Genomic DNA, 19,188 nt, shown 5'->3' on the forward strand with positions numbered 1-19,188 from the left:
TTAAACCATTTATGGTACTCATTCTTGAGAAATGCAGTTTAAAGGATAACATTACAGTGCTCAAAGGGTCATCAGGGAATATTATTATAATCTAGGGGCAGCAATGACGCTCCCTCCGCTGTCCTGATATTGCTAACGCTAGAAACAAAGCAACCTCGAGGCATGCACTAAAATAGGGGTGATAACTTGACACTTCCTGGTGTTTAAAGGCATAAAAGCCCCTTTGAGGGACACATTTTGAGAAAAAATATATATATAATTGTAAAGGGTAAAATAAAAATCACATCTCTGGCTTCTTTTTAACCCTCTATAATTTCTAATGTTATGTAATAAAACAGAAATAATGACTTAACACAATTCCCCTCATATTGAACAGTGTCAAGATAAACTGTACTGTCTCCGCTTGGCCAAGTCGCCAATAGCAATCAACTGAGGTTATGAGGTTAAAGTACAGCTATCCTGATTTTTTCTCCTCCACAAGCATTTCCCAAAACACCAAACATCAGCCAAGCGACACCGAAAAGCTTAATGAATGTATTTTAAGGGACTCTTGCGAGGTTAACGGTCTGTAACCAGCACCGTTATAAAAAAAGATGCTCACCATACTCAATATAGATGAAATAAAACTGCAGAAGCACCATTTACGCAGGCCATCACTGCACTGTGGGTCATTTTGTGTCATGTCGGGCTCAGACTGCTGGAGCTTGGGATAATTCGGATATTCAAAGAGAAATCTGATCCCAGACCTCGGTCAGTGACGACAATGACTCGGATTCAGAGTCTTGGTTATGTGAGAGTTTTACATCGCTAAACAAAAGACGACACGTTTGATATTTAGTTTAAATCTGGGTGATTATGACAACACTTTTGCACAACTGAGTGCAAAACAAGCCAGAGATATAGCAGCCTGGGTTTGTCTAGAAACTGTCCCCTCTAGAAAGTCTACACTGTCCAGTCACATGAAGGCAAAAATGCCCCGGGTAAAAAAAACAAATACAAATTCCACCAGGCCTATGAGAAACCACACAGCATTATCGCCACAGGCTTGAGGAGGGAAAAGCCGCCAGCATCACTAAATGAGCAAATTTTGCTGAGCTAACTGGCTAGGTCGCACGGGCACATGTGGCTGCACTGAGCGGAGGTTTCCACCTCCATAGCCAAAGGGTTTTTCTGAATGTGGCAAGAGTTTTGAAACATACTTGCAGGCACTAAAGTTGGGATAATAAACAGAAATATTGGGAAGTCCAGTTGTTCCTGATTGCGTCATTGTTTTACATACAGTCTTGCTGAAAAACAAACGATCTGTCGGCCAATCTCACATTTTATATCCAGATAACACTTTTGAGCCAACAGATGAATCTAAAATTCCAACTCTTGTAATATGGGCCTACAATAAGATTATGCTACCTATTTTGACAATCTTCTGCTATTTATATACTGTTTATATTTCAGTTATTAGTATCAAGGACATGTTGAGACATTTTACTGTTATGGACCAAAAAATAAATAAATCATTTAAAAAAAAAATCAAAAAGGTAAGATGCATGAAATCACTGTTTTTATCTTAAACCGTGAGAATACTTTAACTGTGCCTGCTGGACAGCCTCCAATTATACTCACTTAAAAGAAAAGAGAAAGAGCCAAACATAAATCACTCAGACTCCTTCACTAAGTGACCGAGCCACTTTCAGGGCACAGATTCCAATACATCCAGAGTGATTGGTGCCCAGTTTGAGATTTTCAAGTAATTTCAACTCGATTCAAAGCAAACCGAATGAATAAAAACGAAAAAAAAAAAAGTGTCATTAGGTTGGTCGGTCAAGACGCAGTTTAAACAGCTTCCTCTGACACCATACAAGCGCTCACCTCATATTCTCTGACCACCCTCATGCCGCGACCACCTCCACCATAGGCTGCTTTGAAGATAATGGGGAAGCCGTATGTCTGGGCAAACGCCTGCGCCTCCTGCAGACTTGAGATGGGAGCATCTGTTCCTGGGACCACAGGTACTCCTACACAGGGTTGGGTTTGTGACAAACATTACTTTAAAAAGGATGTCAAATGTTACAGAGGAGGGGAAAAAAGGAAAATAAAAACTCTAGGACCATAATTATGACAGTTACTGATATAATCAAAGAAGATTGGCAGCCATTAAAGACAGCAGCGCAATCTAAGATTCACTTGGTCTTGAAATACTAAATTATTTAGTGGCTCAAAATGACAAAAGCATCCCATTAATAGAAATAGAGCTTGTTAGATTTCCTACAGTTGCATAAAAGAAAAAGAGCATGCTCTTAAAATATTCATCACCTCAGTGAATACAAATTTAATACACGCATTAAAGCGACAGCAAATGCAAAGGCAGAGTGAAAGGTAGCTGGAGGTGTGAGTCATCTTGCAGAGTGATTTAAATTTAAACCACACTATTACTAATAGCGTCACAAGCTTTACATGCACACTGCCAGTCAGCTACGCTTCCATTTTATCATAGTAAGTATACAACTACTACCATCACATAATACGAATCTATTATACACGTTTCCAATTCCATATTTTCTCTTTACTCCAACAGCCTTGTATGACTCAAGGTTCAAAACAATCTTCATATTTTGCAGGGCCTTGGTGCTTCAGTTCATCCTCTGATACAAGCCGTTTCAATTCTCCCTTCGAGCCAACTTTCTTCTGATTTGCTGGCCCTTGCAGAATGAAGGCTTGAATAGCAGGGTTGTGAGGCTGCTGTGCTCACCTGAGATGACCAAATTAAGCACATTTGCCATTTTTAAAAGCCAGGAATATTTACAAGAAGCTGTCAGGAAAGGGGCATTTGGAGGAGTCTGAAGCCTGAGATATTGGCTCATAGAAATTTCCTGTACTGACTTCATTATTTCAGATACCTATATCTAGAAAAAGCACAACAGGTCCACTATAATGAGCAAGCCTCAAAAGCCTCAAACCTACATGCAACCGAGCATCATTTTGGGGTGGTCATATCATACCTGCATTCATAGCCAAGGAACGAGCCTCCACCTTGTCACCCATCTTGCGCACCGTTTCTGGAGATGGTCCGACAAACATCACCCCGGCATCCGAACAGGCCTGAGCAAATTCTGCCCGCTCAGACAGGAAACCATAGCCAGGATGGATAGCATCCACACCGTTGTCCTAAGTAGGCACAGATGGATAGACTTTTTTAAATTCACCCATCCCAGAGAAAGTAAATATAGCTCAGCTAAGCTGCATGAGTTGTGTTAAACAGAGAGCCACTGGGGGCCTCAGTTAGCACTTGGATGTCTAATAGTGAGAGAAACAAAGAGGTGTCACACACTAACCTAAATGCTTTAACACATGCAATCTCATGGTAGTGCAAAGAATTTGTGTTACTTAAAAATGGTTCTGAGTTCATTTTATTCTCATTTCATCTTAGTTACCATTACCTTAATCATCATCATAATGGACACCAGTAGGAGACTGAGTGAACAGACAGGCGTAGATAATTTGAGGGTCAGCGGGAAGGTATCGAGTAAGTGTACACACACACACACACACACACACACACACACCAAAGGGTAGCAGACAGATACAGTAGCTGCCGAGGCTGACAGATAGAGCCATCTCTGGATCAGTATGTGCCATCTGCTCTCGGATACAAGGCGGACTATAATTATGGGCTGTCCCGTTGTTAAGGGAGCTGTTACTGGCAGGCCAAAAGAGGCACTGAGCCACACAGAAACATAGCAAGTGCCATGCATGCACACAAGCAGGTAAAAGAAGACAGAAAGAAACCCACAAATTTAACAAGACGTGGACAGCAGATGAAGATTAACAGAGGTTAATACGATACAGTAGGGTGCACGTGTGGGCTCACGCATTCACGTCCAACACAACTGTTTTAATTGTCATGTTGGACAATTTTAAGAAAGAAAATCATCAGCTTGTTAGCGGCTAAGTGAAGATACATTGTGAACAAGAGGTAAACAAACTAAATATGAAAGGGTGAAAACAGGAACACACAATGCTGGCATGGGCTGGCTGAGCTCTCAGATAGCCAGACGGATTTTAGAGAAATGAGTTTGATGCCAAAGGCTCCCCAACTTGGCTGGCTGACCACATGCCCACGCAGAAGAGTATAAAACATGAGAGATTGATCAGAAAAATGATAATAAACTGACAGCATATCCTGGAGGAGTGGAGAGAGGATGGGAAAGATGCAACAAAGAGCCGATATGATCTACACAGAGATAAGTGGCACAGGGAAGAGGAGAGGAAGGGAGATGGGAAATGAAAGTGAAAAGGAAGTAAGGAAAGGAAGAAACAAACTGTGGACACTAGACACGGATACTGACCACGAAGGAAAACAACAGGGCAGGGGTGTGCAAGTAGAGTAATACAATATTCCCTTTTCTTGTGCAAGTAACACAGTGAACAGAAAAGAATCATATTCCAGTCCATGTTAGAAGCTTTTTTTCCTCCACTACTGACAGCAAGAGATGAGACTTGCATAGCATGGATTTTCATTTCAGTCAAAGGCAAAAATTCAATTACAGTCAATACAAAATTTAATAACTCGCCAGCAGCGCTTTATCAAATTCTTCATTTAGGGGACCGTTAAGATGCGTATAGGCACTGTACATGACAGCGCTGTAAGGAAATGGAGTATGCTGGTCTTAAATCAGGGGCAAACGATTGAACTGCTTTCATTTTGGTCAGAACATCAATCTGAAAATAAACCATTTTATCTGAATTGCCTCATTTTGTTTATTTAACTCCACCGAGAGCCAAAATAATAAGTGAAATAATAAGTGAAAAAAAAATCTGATTATCACATAGCTGTACTTCCCAGTGGCTTTATTATGTCTTTGTTAGCTCTTCCAAGTTTCTCTTGAGACATGTGAACCACCATACAGGTGAAGTGGAAGAGTTACTTTTGTGAAGGTGAAAACTCGTTACCTTGGCGACTTTGATGATGTCTGGAATGTGCAGGTATGCTGCAACAGGTGGCAGGCCTTTCCCAATCAGGTAAGCCTCATCCGCCTTCTGCCTGTGAAGACGAGAACACGCAAAGACGTGCATTAGTGAGACGGAAGGTGGCCAGCTCAAAATATAAATGTATAAAAATCAGGCTGCATGTACAAATATGCACCAGCTTTCAATAAATACTGGACAGGAGCACTTCAGTAAATCAGGTAAACTATAAACACTTAAAACATTACCATGATCAGGGTTTATTGGGTACAATGCTGCATATAAAGAGTGAAATAGAAAATGATGGAATAAAAGTGGAGCCGAATAAAAGCAAACGCATTAGGAAGGAAAAGCAGGAACAGGTAGAAAAGTATCCGTGTTATATTTGAAGCTCACAGAGAGCCAAAATAGTTTGTGTGCATGTAAACTAAGCTGCGAGATTACCTGAATGTTTGTAATGTCAATACAATTATACTCATGTCCCCACTTAACATCAACTGCAAAACAAAGAACCCACCCAAAGCGCTGGAGCGGAGAAAAATGCTCCCAAGACTCCTTTTCAATTGCTATTACCTCTAATCAGCTGTTAGCATTCTGTAATCAATATCCAGCAGTGGCAGGCGAGACATTTAGCAACATGTGCCCGTGAAGCCATCTTTATTTAAAACACTACGGCTCACTCTAATGTAGCACACACTAATACCTGTGCATTTGTCCAGTGTCCTGCTCTGAATACACGGCCACGGTTCGAATCCCCAGCTCGGTGCAGGCTCTGAACACACGGATGGCGATCTCACCTGAAAGACGAGAGGAACACATGTGATGACGCAATGCAGGAGGAGGTTTGGTTTAGCTTTGCCACATCTCATTCTCCCAGCTCCATCTGTTCCCTTCCTCTCTGTATTTTCTTTTAATATATTCCCTTTATTATGCAAATGTTTCTTTATTTTTTAGGAGACTGTGTGTAGAGGGAGGCTGTAGTTCTTTCATCATCTAGGTTTTATAAGCACAGACTTTATAGCATTTTATCAACATCCTGTAGCGTTTTGCATCTAATGCCTCAGCTGAGAAAAGAAGCCCAAACTTTGTAATGTATTGCATGAAAACAAGACCTATGCAAAAAAAAAAAACGTCAGACACTGCAACAAGTCAACAGTTTTTAACTCAAGTTTGAGAGAACAGCGTAAAATCTCAGCTTCAGACAAGCAAAACGCTGCCTGACTTATCTTGCTGTCACAAAAGCCAAATACTTGTTTTTCAAGCAACACGCATTTAGAGGGAGAAAGTTAAGTCGCTGAAAACAAGTAAGCTGTGTTGTTCTTGCTTGAAGGCGAGGACAGCGTTCAAACATTTGTACGGCTTTTAAAAAAAAGAAAATAAAATATGAGGAGAGTAGACGAGCATGAAAGGAGTAACTTCTGGAGAAGAGCAACAGCATGAACATGAAAGGGATGAAAGCGTGAGGGATAAGAGAAGAGGACGAGATGTATGGAAAACTGACAGATCAAAATGTAGTTAACTTTAAAAGAACAATGCAAAAAAGAAAAAAGGCACTCGAGCTTGTCTTGAGGACGAAACGCTGTGACAGGAAGTGGGGAACAGAAATGAAAAGAAAGGAGAGGAGTTGCTAGAAGAGCAGAGAGGCTATGGCAGAGACGAGATATGTTTGGTGAAGTGGAATCTGGGCTGATATGATATGATGGTGTGCCCTTATCGCCACATAGGCGCGCGCACACTGCAGCCAAGAACGGCCCGATGCGCTCCAGTGTGAAGAATATGATCTTATGTGGTGTTGCTATCGCGTCAGGCTGATGTGAAGCAGGGGGGGGGGGGGGATGGACGGAAAGCCCCGCTGTGTTCGAGCATGAAGGACAGACCACAACTCATTTGAATCACATGGATGTATTCCAGCAGCTAAACAGAGCCTTTGTGAGATGTATGCATGCAACAGGGGGCCTATAGAGCGCCACGTGCTTTCAAGACCTCCAACAGTACTGAAAACCCATGCACCAATAAAACTGGAATAATGAAACAATGAAGCAAATCAAGCATTTTAAATGTGACTGCAGGAATGAATATAATAAAAGAAATTTGATTAAAAAGCATGAATCTATTTATTTAATCACTCAAACACTCTTCATCACCTGACAGAGCAACTAATTGCACGCTGGCTGCCTCTCAAAGCACATCAATGATGTTTATCCCGCCTGTAACAACCGTACTGTGGACTGCTTTGTGTTCAGGAAACTCGGGTTTTCCCTATAATTACATTTCTATTCAGACCTCAGATACCAGAGCGGGATCATTTTTATTTTTTTATTATTTTTTTTTACTTTCATGTCTATTTTAGTTGAGCTTTGAACGGCAGTGACAGTACCTCTGTGACAGTATGTAGAGCAGAAAATTCAAAAACACTTTAATACATAGACCCAGTACACAGCACAACTTCCGAGTAATGACGGCTGTGGCAGCAGCTCCACATTCATATCCAATATTTTTTTAGGTTAAAGCAAACAAAGCTAGCTTCAACAGCCACCCACATACAATGTGTGCTTAAATATTAGCATACGCCAAGGCAAACTAAATGCTGGGCATTAAAAATTAACAGATCCAAGAGTCTGTTCTCGCCTCAGGGAGACTGTAAATGTCATAACTTTTTTCTTACATTATAAATGAAACTGCATTAAACTGTAGTTAATTTAACAGTGCTTTCAATTGCTTGTCTTCTTCAGTGGGAAATTATAACTGGTATGAAGAAAAAAAAAGAAAGAAAAGAAAAGCAGTCTTACCTCTATTGGCCACCATCACTTTCTTGATTGGTCGATACTCATTCTTCGGGGCAGAGTGAGCAAATCGGGTGAGAACATAAGCCCTCCGGAAAGCCAACACACCAAAGCCACTCCGGGCTAAAGTGTACCTAAACATCCTGAGAGAAAAAAAACAACTGTTCAACTACACAAACAAAACAAATGCAAAGTAAGAAGACAGGAGTAAAATATTAAGATAAATCTAACACATGAACAATGAAACAAGGCTCTTTTTAAATGTAAAAAAACAAAAAAAACAACAACAGTATTTTGGAGATCTGTGGTTCTCACCAAAGGATGTGTGAACCACATTTGGAGAAATTAAATCAGAAGCTCCCTCTGCTGAGCCTCCACAACATGGCATTTTATTCAGAAGTGTTTAATTGTCCTTGAACTAATATTTACAAACAGTCCTGGATTATTGAAGGATTCAGGAAGGGGGAAAAAAAAAAAGAAAGGCTGTACAATGAGCAAATGGTTGAGGCCTGTGAATGTGATGGCTGTTGCTGGGGAAAGGTGGCTGAGAACATAATGGATAGACCAGTATTTTTAATGGAAGCTAGACCATTTTTTTAATGTTTAAAACATATTTTGGAATTGTACAATGACACAGTAACCATTTTAGTACAAATAATGGATGACACAGTGGTGCCCATGGTTAGGTTATGGCCTCTATGGGTGAGGTTCAACTCCAGTCTGGGACCTTTCTGCTCCCTGTAACTGTGCAAGCTCGCTTTGGGTACTCTGGCTGCCTCCCACAGTCCAAAAAACATGCAGTTAGCGGGGTTCAGCTAACTGGCGATTTAAAAATTGACGATGCCTGGCGCTCTTGCCTTAGCCTCGTGACTCCAGGCTGCACCGTGCTTCTCGCCTTAGCTCCCTGCGACCCTGAATTGGATAAACGGAAGAAAATCGATATATACTAATAACAATTTTTAAAAAAAACAACAACAAAAAAAACAAGCCTCAAAGGATAAGCTCTAGTTGATTAGTTACAGCATAACTTCGTCCAGGAAGCCAGACTGTCATTAAAAAAGGAAATTGAGGAGGCGGGAAAGCCAATCAGCTGCTGCTCTGCTTGCCAGCAGCCAATCAACTGCTAGTGTCCAATTAACGACAATGAGTTTCTGGTGCGTTTGTGCAGTTTCTCTACCAAATTACAGCAATAAAAATGAAGACTAATTACCTAGAAAAGTACAACCATATAAACTATGTTTTGTACCAGACACACAGATCTCCCTTTTTCTGCCCATTTTAAAAAATATATATATATAAAAAAGTCAAAAGATTTCTTACAAAGATAATTATAGCTTTGTAGCTTTGTTCCCTCTGAGCTAACAACCGGTAACAAACACACAACCTGACAAACCCACTAGTCGTCACAACTAAATGGGCATTAAGCTACTGACTGTTACAAACGTTTAGCAGCACAACAGCCGCGTGAGCGCCACATGGCACAGGCGCCCATACGCACGTGCGTGAAGGTGCAAACCGTGTCACAGCTCCCTGAGCTTAATGAAGAGCTTCTCATTCATGTGAGGAGACAGGCAGAAGAAGTTCAACGCTAGTGAGGCAGCCAGGCTTCTTCTTTAGGCCAGACCTCAGCCTGCACTTCACTAAAAGTCCTTTGCTGCCACACTGTGGTCAAACGTCGGAACTACAGTCAATTAGGTCCCCTTGAAAGAACAAGTATCAATTTGCCAATGAAACAATAAACCAAACTAAAGGGAATAATCACTGCATTTGATTATTAAATGCACTGATTATGTAATGACTTAAATGCATCCTTCAAGTCTCATATTTGTCCTAAGCCATAATATTATTTGTATGTGAATCCAAATATCTTCAATAAAAAATTTCTTAAAATTCAACTTTGCATTGACAATAAACATATCAGAGCCACATGTCACTACACAGTTATTTCCTGCTTTACTGTGGACAATTGTTTGTTTCTGCTGAGATATATGATGCCATTTCTCACACTGCACTACTTATGTAGACAAAGTGCTGAGACACTAGAGCACCAAGATACAGATCTGGATAAAGATTTAAAAAGTCATTTTCTACTCACGTTCTACTGTTTTGGAAATACTTTTATCACACACTATAAATAATTAGCATTTAGCCGAATTAGAAAAGGAATAAATGAGACAAGAATCGTTCAATAAGTTAATGTCTTGAAGCCGTCTGTAGACACCATGCAGTGGAAACTCAGCCTGAAACCAAATACTGCATCTACACAAAAACAACAGGCACACCTGAAGAAACAGATTCAGTTTCCCAAGCCCTGAATACTGAGCGGGCCTAACAACAACAGACTGAAAAAACTGGATCCTTTCCTTGAACCTTGTAGTAGTACCTCTAGGTAGTCTTGAACTTTAGATTTTAATTCTTTAAATTCCATAAATAAGCCTTAATGACAACCATCACCATGAACCGGAAGCAGCCAATGAAAACAGGCTGTGACTGTGAAAATGAAGCTAGTCAGGGGAACATATATAAAGACGTCATATTACGTGAACTTTCCACTGTAGTGTTATTAAAAAAGCTGTCAGATAAGGGAAGCTGTGGAAGTCATGTCATGATGAAGGCCACGAAACCTTTTAGAAATAAAACCTGCAAACTTGCAAAGCTGCAAGCGCAGTCAGTCAGTATACCAGGCAACAAATCCGGAGCAATGATCTTCAAAATGCTAAACGAAGCTCTTGTAATAGCCTAACAGTCCACTGACCTGAACCAGATATCGCACACGTGTAATCTCCAAGGAAGAGTGTAACATAAGCAGTAAGCAGCATGATGATGTGAAACCAGGATAATTTTCCAAACAGGAAGCTACCAAGTACCTTAAACAAATAGTACGAGAAGAATAAAATTGAATTCTCTTTCAATCCACCGGATGGCGCTCCTTTTTTCTAGTATGGTCTGCGAGGTTCTTCTAATGAGTTTTCTTTCCTAGTCAAACACAGACAAACAGGGACTTTTTGGATTTCTTAACAAGGTCAACGGGGGACAGATATGACTCACGGGATTTGTAAGGACCGTCGTGGAATACTACGAACATGAGCGCCAGTGTCACACGCCACCATCCGATGATGGCAAAGCAATGACTCGCTCGGGCTTGTTAGTTTCTCGCTCAACCAAAAAAGTACTGAAGATTAGACACACTTAGCTTGACAAAGCTTCCAAAGACCCCCATTAAATCCTGTGGGTAATGAGGGTCTGTCACAGATTGGAGGCAGTGAAACCCAGGTATGGTTCCCCATAGACAGGGCCGTACCCAGGCTCTGCTGAGGCACAAGTTGAGGGACGTTTGAGTACCAGAGAAAGGGTTATGCTAACTTGTGACATAAGTCTATGTGCAGTTATTATTGAATACATAATTATTATCTGTAATAACATTGTATCATGAATTAAGTGTCATGATAGTACTGTGTAATAGAGTGTTTATAATCAGGACCATCAGTATAGTTGTTCTGCATACTTCTGCTGCTCCTCTCCATCTACAGAGTATGAAAATAAACAGCCGTCTTCCTGCAGCTCTCCTCTCTCTATTCTGATCTGAGCGGATAAGTAGCTGCACAAATATTAGAGCTCTCAGCTCTAATATCAGATTATTCGATTTTTCAATCCCCAAATATCAGTATTGGTATCAGCCTTAAAATTCTGCCACGTTCTACAACACAAACATGGGTGTTTATTTTAACCAAGCTCACCCAGGTTGAAACTCTCCTACTTAACACAGAACACCACCCCATCTTATTTCCCCCATGGACTTTTTCACTCTTTATGCGAAACACCTGATCAGGTTTAAAGAGGCACGTGACTGGCCAAAGTCTGCTGTCGTGGGCTCAATCTTCTAAAGCCTGAAAGGGACAAAGCCTCAAGGAGGTGAAGGAGTTGAGCTAACTCTCAGAAATGTAATATTCTGAAAGACTGTTATGGATTTTTGTATGATAACGACCAAAACATGGCGCCTACTTCAAGACGTGCATACACACACAACAGGTGGACAAAATAAGAGCACTTTGACGCATGACTTTAACTGAGGGAATCCAGGCAAAATCCGCTTTATCAACAGGAGCTTTTACAGGATTAAACGGCATATAAGTGTTTTGAAGAAGCTACAATTTCCACTCTACTGGAAGGGCAAAAAACAGAAGATCCACAAAAAAAAAACCATACATTCTGGTATCTTCCCCTTTTTCCTATTTATTTATATACAAAGCTAACTTTTTTCAAGATCCCTTTTTGTAGTAAATAGCGACCAAGTCAGAGATCAGAACCACTCATGTTATCCAGGGAAAAAACCTGCTTACATTAACAAAACACTGACACATCAGATACATCTTGTTTTGCAGTTTATCAAGTACTAGATATCATTTTTTTTTTTTTAAATCATACAAAAAAATTACATTTTCAATTATTCTAAATGTAATTTCAATATAATATTCATAGCATACCTGAGAAAGAAAAACAGATCCCTTTCCACTGGCCCTCTAACAGGCGCACAGACAAAGGAATGTGACCTTCGCCTTTCACTAAGTCAAAAAAAATGCACGGGATTGTTTTAGTTTCAGATATGAGCAAGGTTCAAAGAATTTTTAAAGCAAAACTCTGCATGCTGTTTCATTGTGGAGGCTCCAAACGAGCTGCAGGCCTCTCACTCCTGCAGACTGCTATGGTATGAATGTCTGTAGTACAAAAACTAAAAACACAGTCAGTGAAAAGTTGCAAATAAAGCAGCGAAAAACCATCAAAGGATTTATTGTGTCAAGTTAGAGGAACTACATTCATTACGAGACACTTCATCTAGGCGGATCGAGCGCGTTTAATGGTGCTGGTTTCTTCCAGGTGTATCACGTGCTTCCTGTCTTTTCCTGATTTCATTCAGCACACCTCACGATGAAACACGATGCATTACAGCAGTATGACATCATCTGAAACAACTCTAGCATCAACGTTTTCCCTAACTCAACCCCGACCGTATACAAGTACTGAAAAAAAGAAATCCCAGCTGGAAAGCCAAAGTGGAATAATAGCTTCATGCCAAATCTACTCCATGACCTCTTTCTCTCTATTGTAAGTCTCCAACTCTCTCTGTGTCTCTTCCTCTCAGTAGTTACAGCAGCAAAAAAAGGCACAAGCACAAACATCGTCAATAGCTAACGTGGTCTTAAATTTTTATATTGGAAAACCCAGAAAAATAAGTTCAAGAAAAATGTGTTGCCACATGCATGCATCATCCTGTCCTCAGAGAAAGGTTATATGGCTACTGAGTGAAACCTTTGGGTGCTAGGCAGCTTAAAGCACCGCAGCGACTTCTGGTTCGTACATTAACTTCTTGGAGATCAAAGTTCAGCTCTGTCTTGTCTGTGATGTTGTGACACACAGACACACATAACTAGTTTCGACTTTGCCCTGCTTGGGTAATCGAGGGGCAAATACATAGAGCTAGCTATCCAACAGAAATTGGGCAATAACAAACAGTCTACCTTTCGGCGCTTACAGCATTCAGGGTTATCGTTAGAAGAAAAGGATGTGCTGTACGTGATGGACTTCTGTTGATGTTCACTGGCTGTTGTGGGCTCATCAAAAAAAAAACAAACAGGACTATCAAAAAAGCTCAATGAAAGTGCGTACATGTGCAGCTGCTGAAGTGGCATGCATGGACATGCGTCTTCTTTCACAGCGCTTAACCCTCTCGGGCTCCAATTAAGTTTTTGTTGCTAATGCACAAAAGAATACCTGCAGTGGTACTTCTGAGTAAAAAAACTCATAAAATATGTATGTGGGGTAATCAGGTTGTTAGCTTTTAATTGTTGCAAATCTGCAAAGCTTGCCTTGAGAAGGTTAAATAAATATTAAATAGCTGCGTTTTCTTTTCTTTTTTTAGCACTTTGTGATAAACATAACTGAGCAAAAGCATCAGCTGCTTTTTCGGTGAGCCTTCCTCAAATCCAGAGCAGGTAGCCTCAGTGTGCTCGGCATAGTGGCGCGCAAACCCATTTTCCACCTCCTGCAAGGTTTGAGTCGCTATCGTAGTGGATCTCCAGAGCAGATAACCAGTTGCAGCCCGAGATGGTTGAATTGGAGTACATCCAACTCTGAGGTGAGAAACTCCCTGGGAAGCATTGATAACAAGCAGTGCAACGAGTGAACCAGCAGGCAGAACAGAAGATTGGCTGCGGCTAACTGATTAGCAGTGAAACTTACAAACTATCAGCAAGGAGAAAGTTTAATAGTTCTACTAATGAAAACTAGTTAGAAAGGCATAAAAATAAGCATTTAGTCACCAGATATATTCTAAGTAATTACCAAAAGAGACTTTTTTCTTTTCTGTAAAAATATGGCTAAATTTAAAATATTTCGGTCACTGCAGGTACAAATAATCTCTCTGAGACAAAAGCTCAGGTTTCAAACTGCTCTGACCAGTTTCATTTCTACTGTTGCGTTCCACGAAAGTCGGAATTTCAGAACTGCAAGTCAGAACTCTGAGCTGGAACGCCACTTATAAGTCGGAGTAAAGCCCACCGACACCTTACCTTCCTAAGCAGAAAAATTATTCTTGCTTTTTCCAACTTTACTACTAAAACACACTCAATTATGAAATTGAGCTCCAGCATCAAACTTATGAGGTAAATTTAATGGGGTCGATGTGTCCCCCTCAGCTATCAGCTATAAATACTTCTACAAATGTTATAAATATTAAATCCACCAATTCGGTCATGAAAAAGTGAAACACGCACATGGCCGATAAGTTACTCCAGTAACCACCAAGTTAAATCCAATAGCAGCAGCGTGACTGAGGAGGACACTGATTCTGGGGCATGTGCATGTCAGACTTTGGGAAGCCCCCCCCCCCCATATGTCTCTTTGGAGCTAAAAGGAGGTCAATCTTCAGTTTATTCTGCTCCTTCTAAAACCAAGCACTCCAAAACTGAAAATAAAGTTGGAGTATTCTGCACTCACAGTCGACGACCCAAACTGTCCCAGTGTGTGGTGAGTTTGAGAAAAAGTCTCTCCTTTTTTGTTTACTCTGCTATCAAAGACTTTTGCACTGTATACATGCCTTTATCAGCCTACTATGTGTGTATGGTTGTAACTTTGTATAACAAGTCGTGATGTGCTTTTATACATTTAGACTTTCTTTATCAGGCGCCTCATGTTATTGCATGTGTGCCTCCAAACACAACTTAATGTCAGAATGTGTTTAGATGTCTGATCTGATGTGAATCCAGCTCAGTAAGCTTACTGATGTAAAGAAAAGGCAATAGTTAATTATTCTGTTTACTTACAGGAATTTAATATTTTATACAAAGCACGATGTGCTGTGTGAACATATGCGGGAATCCAGCTTAATACAAATAAATCAGCTGCAGGCTGTTGTGTTGAAATGCACCTGAAAAACACCTATTTTACAGTCTGCAATCAATGTCCTCATCATGTGAGCTACAACTGAACTAAACAAGTTTTAACAGAACATTTTCTCACACCCACACACACACACACACACACACACACATACACAAATCTTTCCCCGAAGACATAAAGCAGATTCACTTCGATCCAACGATTCCTGAAAAAGTTATTTTTCATTAGCCGCGATGGAGAGAGGCAGAATGCACACCGAATGGAAAATGGATGTGCATTCAACCGCACTCCCTTCCCTCCTCTCTTCCTTCTTCCACCCCGGCAGTCTCCATCTCTGCCCCACCTGCCTCTGACCTGATAGGCAGAAGTGATGACTCTGTTTGTGTAAACTGGGACAAACCATATCCGGGCTCTTTAAACAAGAATGTTTACAAGACAGAATAACACAGAATAAAGATCAGCTGTATCAGAGCAGCAAGCCCTCGTAAACCAGGCTTCAAAGTTATTGTCAGCAACGTGAGCGTCACGCAGCAGGAACAAGCTTAAGGTTTGACTCTGTGGGGCTCATACCATAAAGGTTAGATTACTGAACTTGTGGAAAAGTAAATCATGGGTTTGAATTCGCAAGTAGTTTGGGATACAAGAAACACCTGTGATCATTTAAGTGGACCTGGAACATGTTTTAATGCTGCATAAAGCTTCTTTAAATTAACTACTAAGCAGACATTTAGCTAAAGTGTAATCAAGGACACGAACTTGAATGAAGCACTGTTGCTTCACAGCAAGAAGGTTTTTGTATGTTTTTCCTGTGTTTGTGTGGGTACTCTGGCTTCCTCCCACAGTCCAAATACATGCGGTTAGTGGGGTTAGGTTAATTGGTAACTCTAAATTAGCCATAGGTGTTAATGCGAGGGTATGTGTTAGCCCTGCGACAGAGTGGCGACCTGTCCAGGGTGTGCCCTGGGTTATCCCCCTGCGACCCTGACAAGTATAAGCGGAAGAGAATGGACGGTATAACATGTGGTGCACTGAAAAGACTTGTGAGCTATGTGAACCTGCTGCATTTTACTTTCAGACACTTTACCAGCTGAGTCAACAGGATGGTCCGACCCCCCGCTGCTACACGCTGCCCCGTGAAGACCTACGATGTACTGGTGAAACATGATCTCTCACATAAATCCTAAATTTTCACGTTACTTTCACTGATCAATTTAGACGCTCTTTTGAGAACCTGCCATTTATTTTCAGCTTTTTCAGGACTGACTTCTCATTTATATGTCGATTTTATTCTCAAGAAAGGTATCTGTGATGCAGTGGGAGCAATGATGAACACTGCAAAGGAGAAAGCTCTCGAATTGTAGAGAGGCAGTGTGTAAAAAACAGCCTATAGGTTATATTACACTAGTCAAGTGTGATGTAACCTATAGGCTGCATACTATCCATTTTAAAAAGTCCCTTTTATGCAAAGTCCTGTTTCACACTCACCAACCAAAATAAGAAATGTTAGATGAAAGCTCTCCATGGCCATTTTCATGCATAAAGTCCAGACAATGTCAAGAGGATCAGGTTGAGACACTGTCTGAAGTTGTTCTTTCTCACACAGAGAGAGACAACAGGTGATTGTGCACATCTGCTCAGTCAAAACACAACTGAAAACTTTAACAAGCACACAAAATCATCTTTATATCACTTCCCTAAGAGGGTAAATTGTAGAGTGGCAGTTTTTGATTGCCAGTTTAATGGCACCGCTTGTTGACTCAGCTAAGTGCAAATGACTGGATGATGCCTTGGCGGCAATTAAAGGAGAAAGTCCAGTATTTTTATAAGAATAATACAAGTTATCCATTCGCAATTACATGGAAACCCCAACAACAGGTCAGCACTCCAATTAGCTGCTTGAAAAACTTGTGTGGAGGATAAGGCAGGTCAGCACACATGCATACTGAAATACACAAGTGTGTCCATGTTTCCAGCATACATTAAAAATACCCATCCATTGTCACTTGAATTTATAAATGCATCAAAATTTACGTTGACAATTTATATATTTACCCACCCATCCATTCTCTTCCACTTACAGTTTAGGGCTGGAGCCTATCAAAGCTGTAATAGGGTGAAAGTTGAATACGATTTGGACAGCTCGCCACAGCTCGCAACAACTATTCACACCAAAATTCACACCTATGTGCAAGTCTTTAGAATTGCCTTTCAACTAAACATGCATGCCTGTGGACTAGGGCTGCCACGATTTGTCGACTAGTCACGATTACGTCGACTATCAAAATCGTCGACGACTGATTTAATAGTCGAAGCGTCGTTTGAAGCTTTGTAAGATCACAAAAGACGCAGGAATAAGTGGCAGGATTTAAGAGTGTAATAACGGACTGAAACAGAAGATGGCAGCATTGCATATACAAGGATGCCAGCTGCCGTTAAACCCCGAAGAAGAAGAAGAAGCAGCTGTGTCCCAGAATTCATAGCGCGGCCCAGCGCAGTTTCCAACAATGGCGGCAGCTAGTTAGTTTTAATGTTACTCTTATTATTCTTTCTGGGTCACAAAATAAACGTTTAACATATTTTCAGGCGAGAATGTAGCTGTGTAAACCTCAAATATCTGCTCAGTTTATCAGGACACCACATATTTTCAAAAGCGCTCCGACGTTTTCGGAGACATCTGTTACCCACTAGCTCGTTAGCGAGCCGGGGGCTAGGCTCACTAGCGCCACGAGAACAGCGGACTCCCCGCAAATCGTTTTCAAACCCACCGCCGTCTTTCGCTACTCAGGTTAAATATATATGAGTCACTTAGACAACTTAAAATGTTATTGTTTGGCTTTTTTTTTTTAGTATTTTATTTGTTCCTGAGTAAATCAGTTTGTCTGAGATTAAAGTTATAGTTTTTACACAGCTGAATAAACTCAAGCAGACAGCTGATTATCAGAAGTGTGAGATGCTCCAGAATATACCCCAGTGTCCTGGGGTATATTCTGGAGCATATTCTGGGGTATATTTTAGATAGCAAGGAGTTTATTAAACTTCACCGAAACAATCTGCAAATTTCATTAAAATTTAATAAACTATCATCTTGTCTTTATTTTTAGTTAGCACAGACCTTAAACACTTAAAGCTGTAAGCTAATGATAGTTATATAAGAGCAGATGCTGCTGGTGCAATAAGCTGTAGTTTTACGTCCAATGGATGATGATCTGATTAGTCGACTAATCGCAAAAATAATCGGTGACTAGTCGACTATCAAAATAATCGTTTGTGGCAGCCCTACTGTGGACTGAAGGAGGGAGAACATACTCCACACAGAGTCACCAGCAACCCAGGGCTGTCATGCTGTGAAGCAACAGTGCAAAAATGGCAACAATAAAAATATATTTAATACAAATTGCAGTTGTGTAACCTGGAAGTAGACAAACATGTACTGTGAGACAGAAGAATGTTGATGCCACTTTGCAAAGTGCTTGAGTCTTCGCTGCACTTTTCGTCGTGAACCATTTAATTTATTAGAAAGCATTTCAGAAAAGAGTACTTAAAAAGGCTCCTTATACCTACGACATATCAGTAAAGACTTACGTCTGGAAATATAATCTCCTGTGATCATCCGAGACCTCCAAATATCACCTAAATCCGTCACCGCAGCACAGTTAAAGCAGGAGTGTCAGCTGGCACAGTTGTCTAAAGTGCATGTCTTCATCAAAAGGGGCTAAGATGACTTTGTAGCATGCCTTTTCAGTTTATTGCACTCACAACAGCTCTAAAGGTTCTGTGTTGCTACAATTTACTGCAAAATTGTCTTTTTGAGAAGCTGGAGGTGTCAGTTATTGGAGGAAGATAAGAACTATAAACAGAGTTCTTAAAGATTTAGATATGCGCTACTTTAAAATTCTGGATCACTTTCCTCCCGTTGCTCTGTCTTTACTGCTCCAAAAACTACCATCAAGGTGAAATTTGTTCCTTCTGAAGGATGTACAGCATTTCCTGCTTATGACTAATCAAACTAGCTGACTTCCTGCTGGGTCTCCCTGAGCTCTGGGATGGG

The 19,188-nt window shown here is 40.7% G+C and overlaps 1 protein-coding gene across 2 annotated transcripts in view; it reads right to left on the reverse strand.

The window, feature by feature from the left end:
* The window catches only part of pcxb (pyruvate carboxylase b), a 318,265-nt gene that overhangs the window by 297,868 nt on the left and 1,209 nt on the right, over positions 1–19,188 (reverse strand). The window contains exons 1-6 of one of the 2 annotated variants that reach the window (XM_085451507.1): positions 9,244–9,461; positions 7,752–7,888; positions 5,666–5,759; positions 4,948–5,038; positions 2,997–3,162; positions 1,867–2,012 (exon numbers count right to left, since the gene is read on the reverse strand). In XM_085451507.1, the coding sequence (XP_085307633.1) occupies positions 1,867–2,012; positions 2,997–3,162; positions 4,948–5,038; positions 5,666–5,759; positions 7,752–7,887 (633 nt within the window). In that variant the 5' untranslated portion in view covers position 7,888; positions 9,244–9,461. Of the gene's footprint in view, positions 1–1,866; positions 2,013–2,996; positions 3,163–4,947; positions 5,039–5,665; positions 5,760–7,751; positions 7,889–9,243; positions 9,462–19,188 lie in introns of those variants that run through there. The other variant, XM_085451506.1, reaches the window with a different exon arrangement.

The sequence above is a fragment of the Copadichromis virginalis genome, linkage group LG3 (assembly GCF_057382275.1).
Source record: "Copadichromis virginalis isolate Kocher_CV1m ecotype Utaka linkage group LG3, C_Virginalis_male_GT1.1, whole genome shotgun sequence".
NCBI lineage: Eukaryota > Metazoa > Chordata > Actinopteri > Cichliformes > Cichlidae > Copadichromis > Copadichromis virginalis.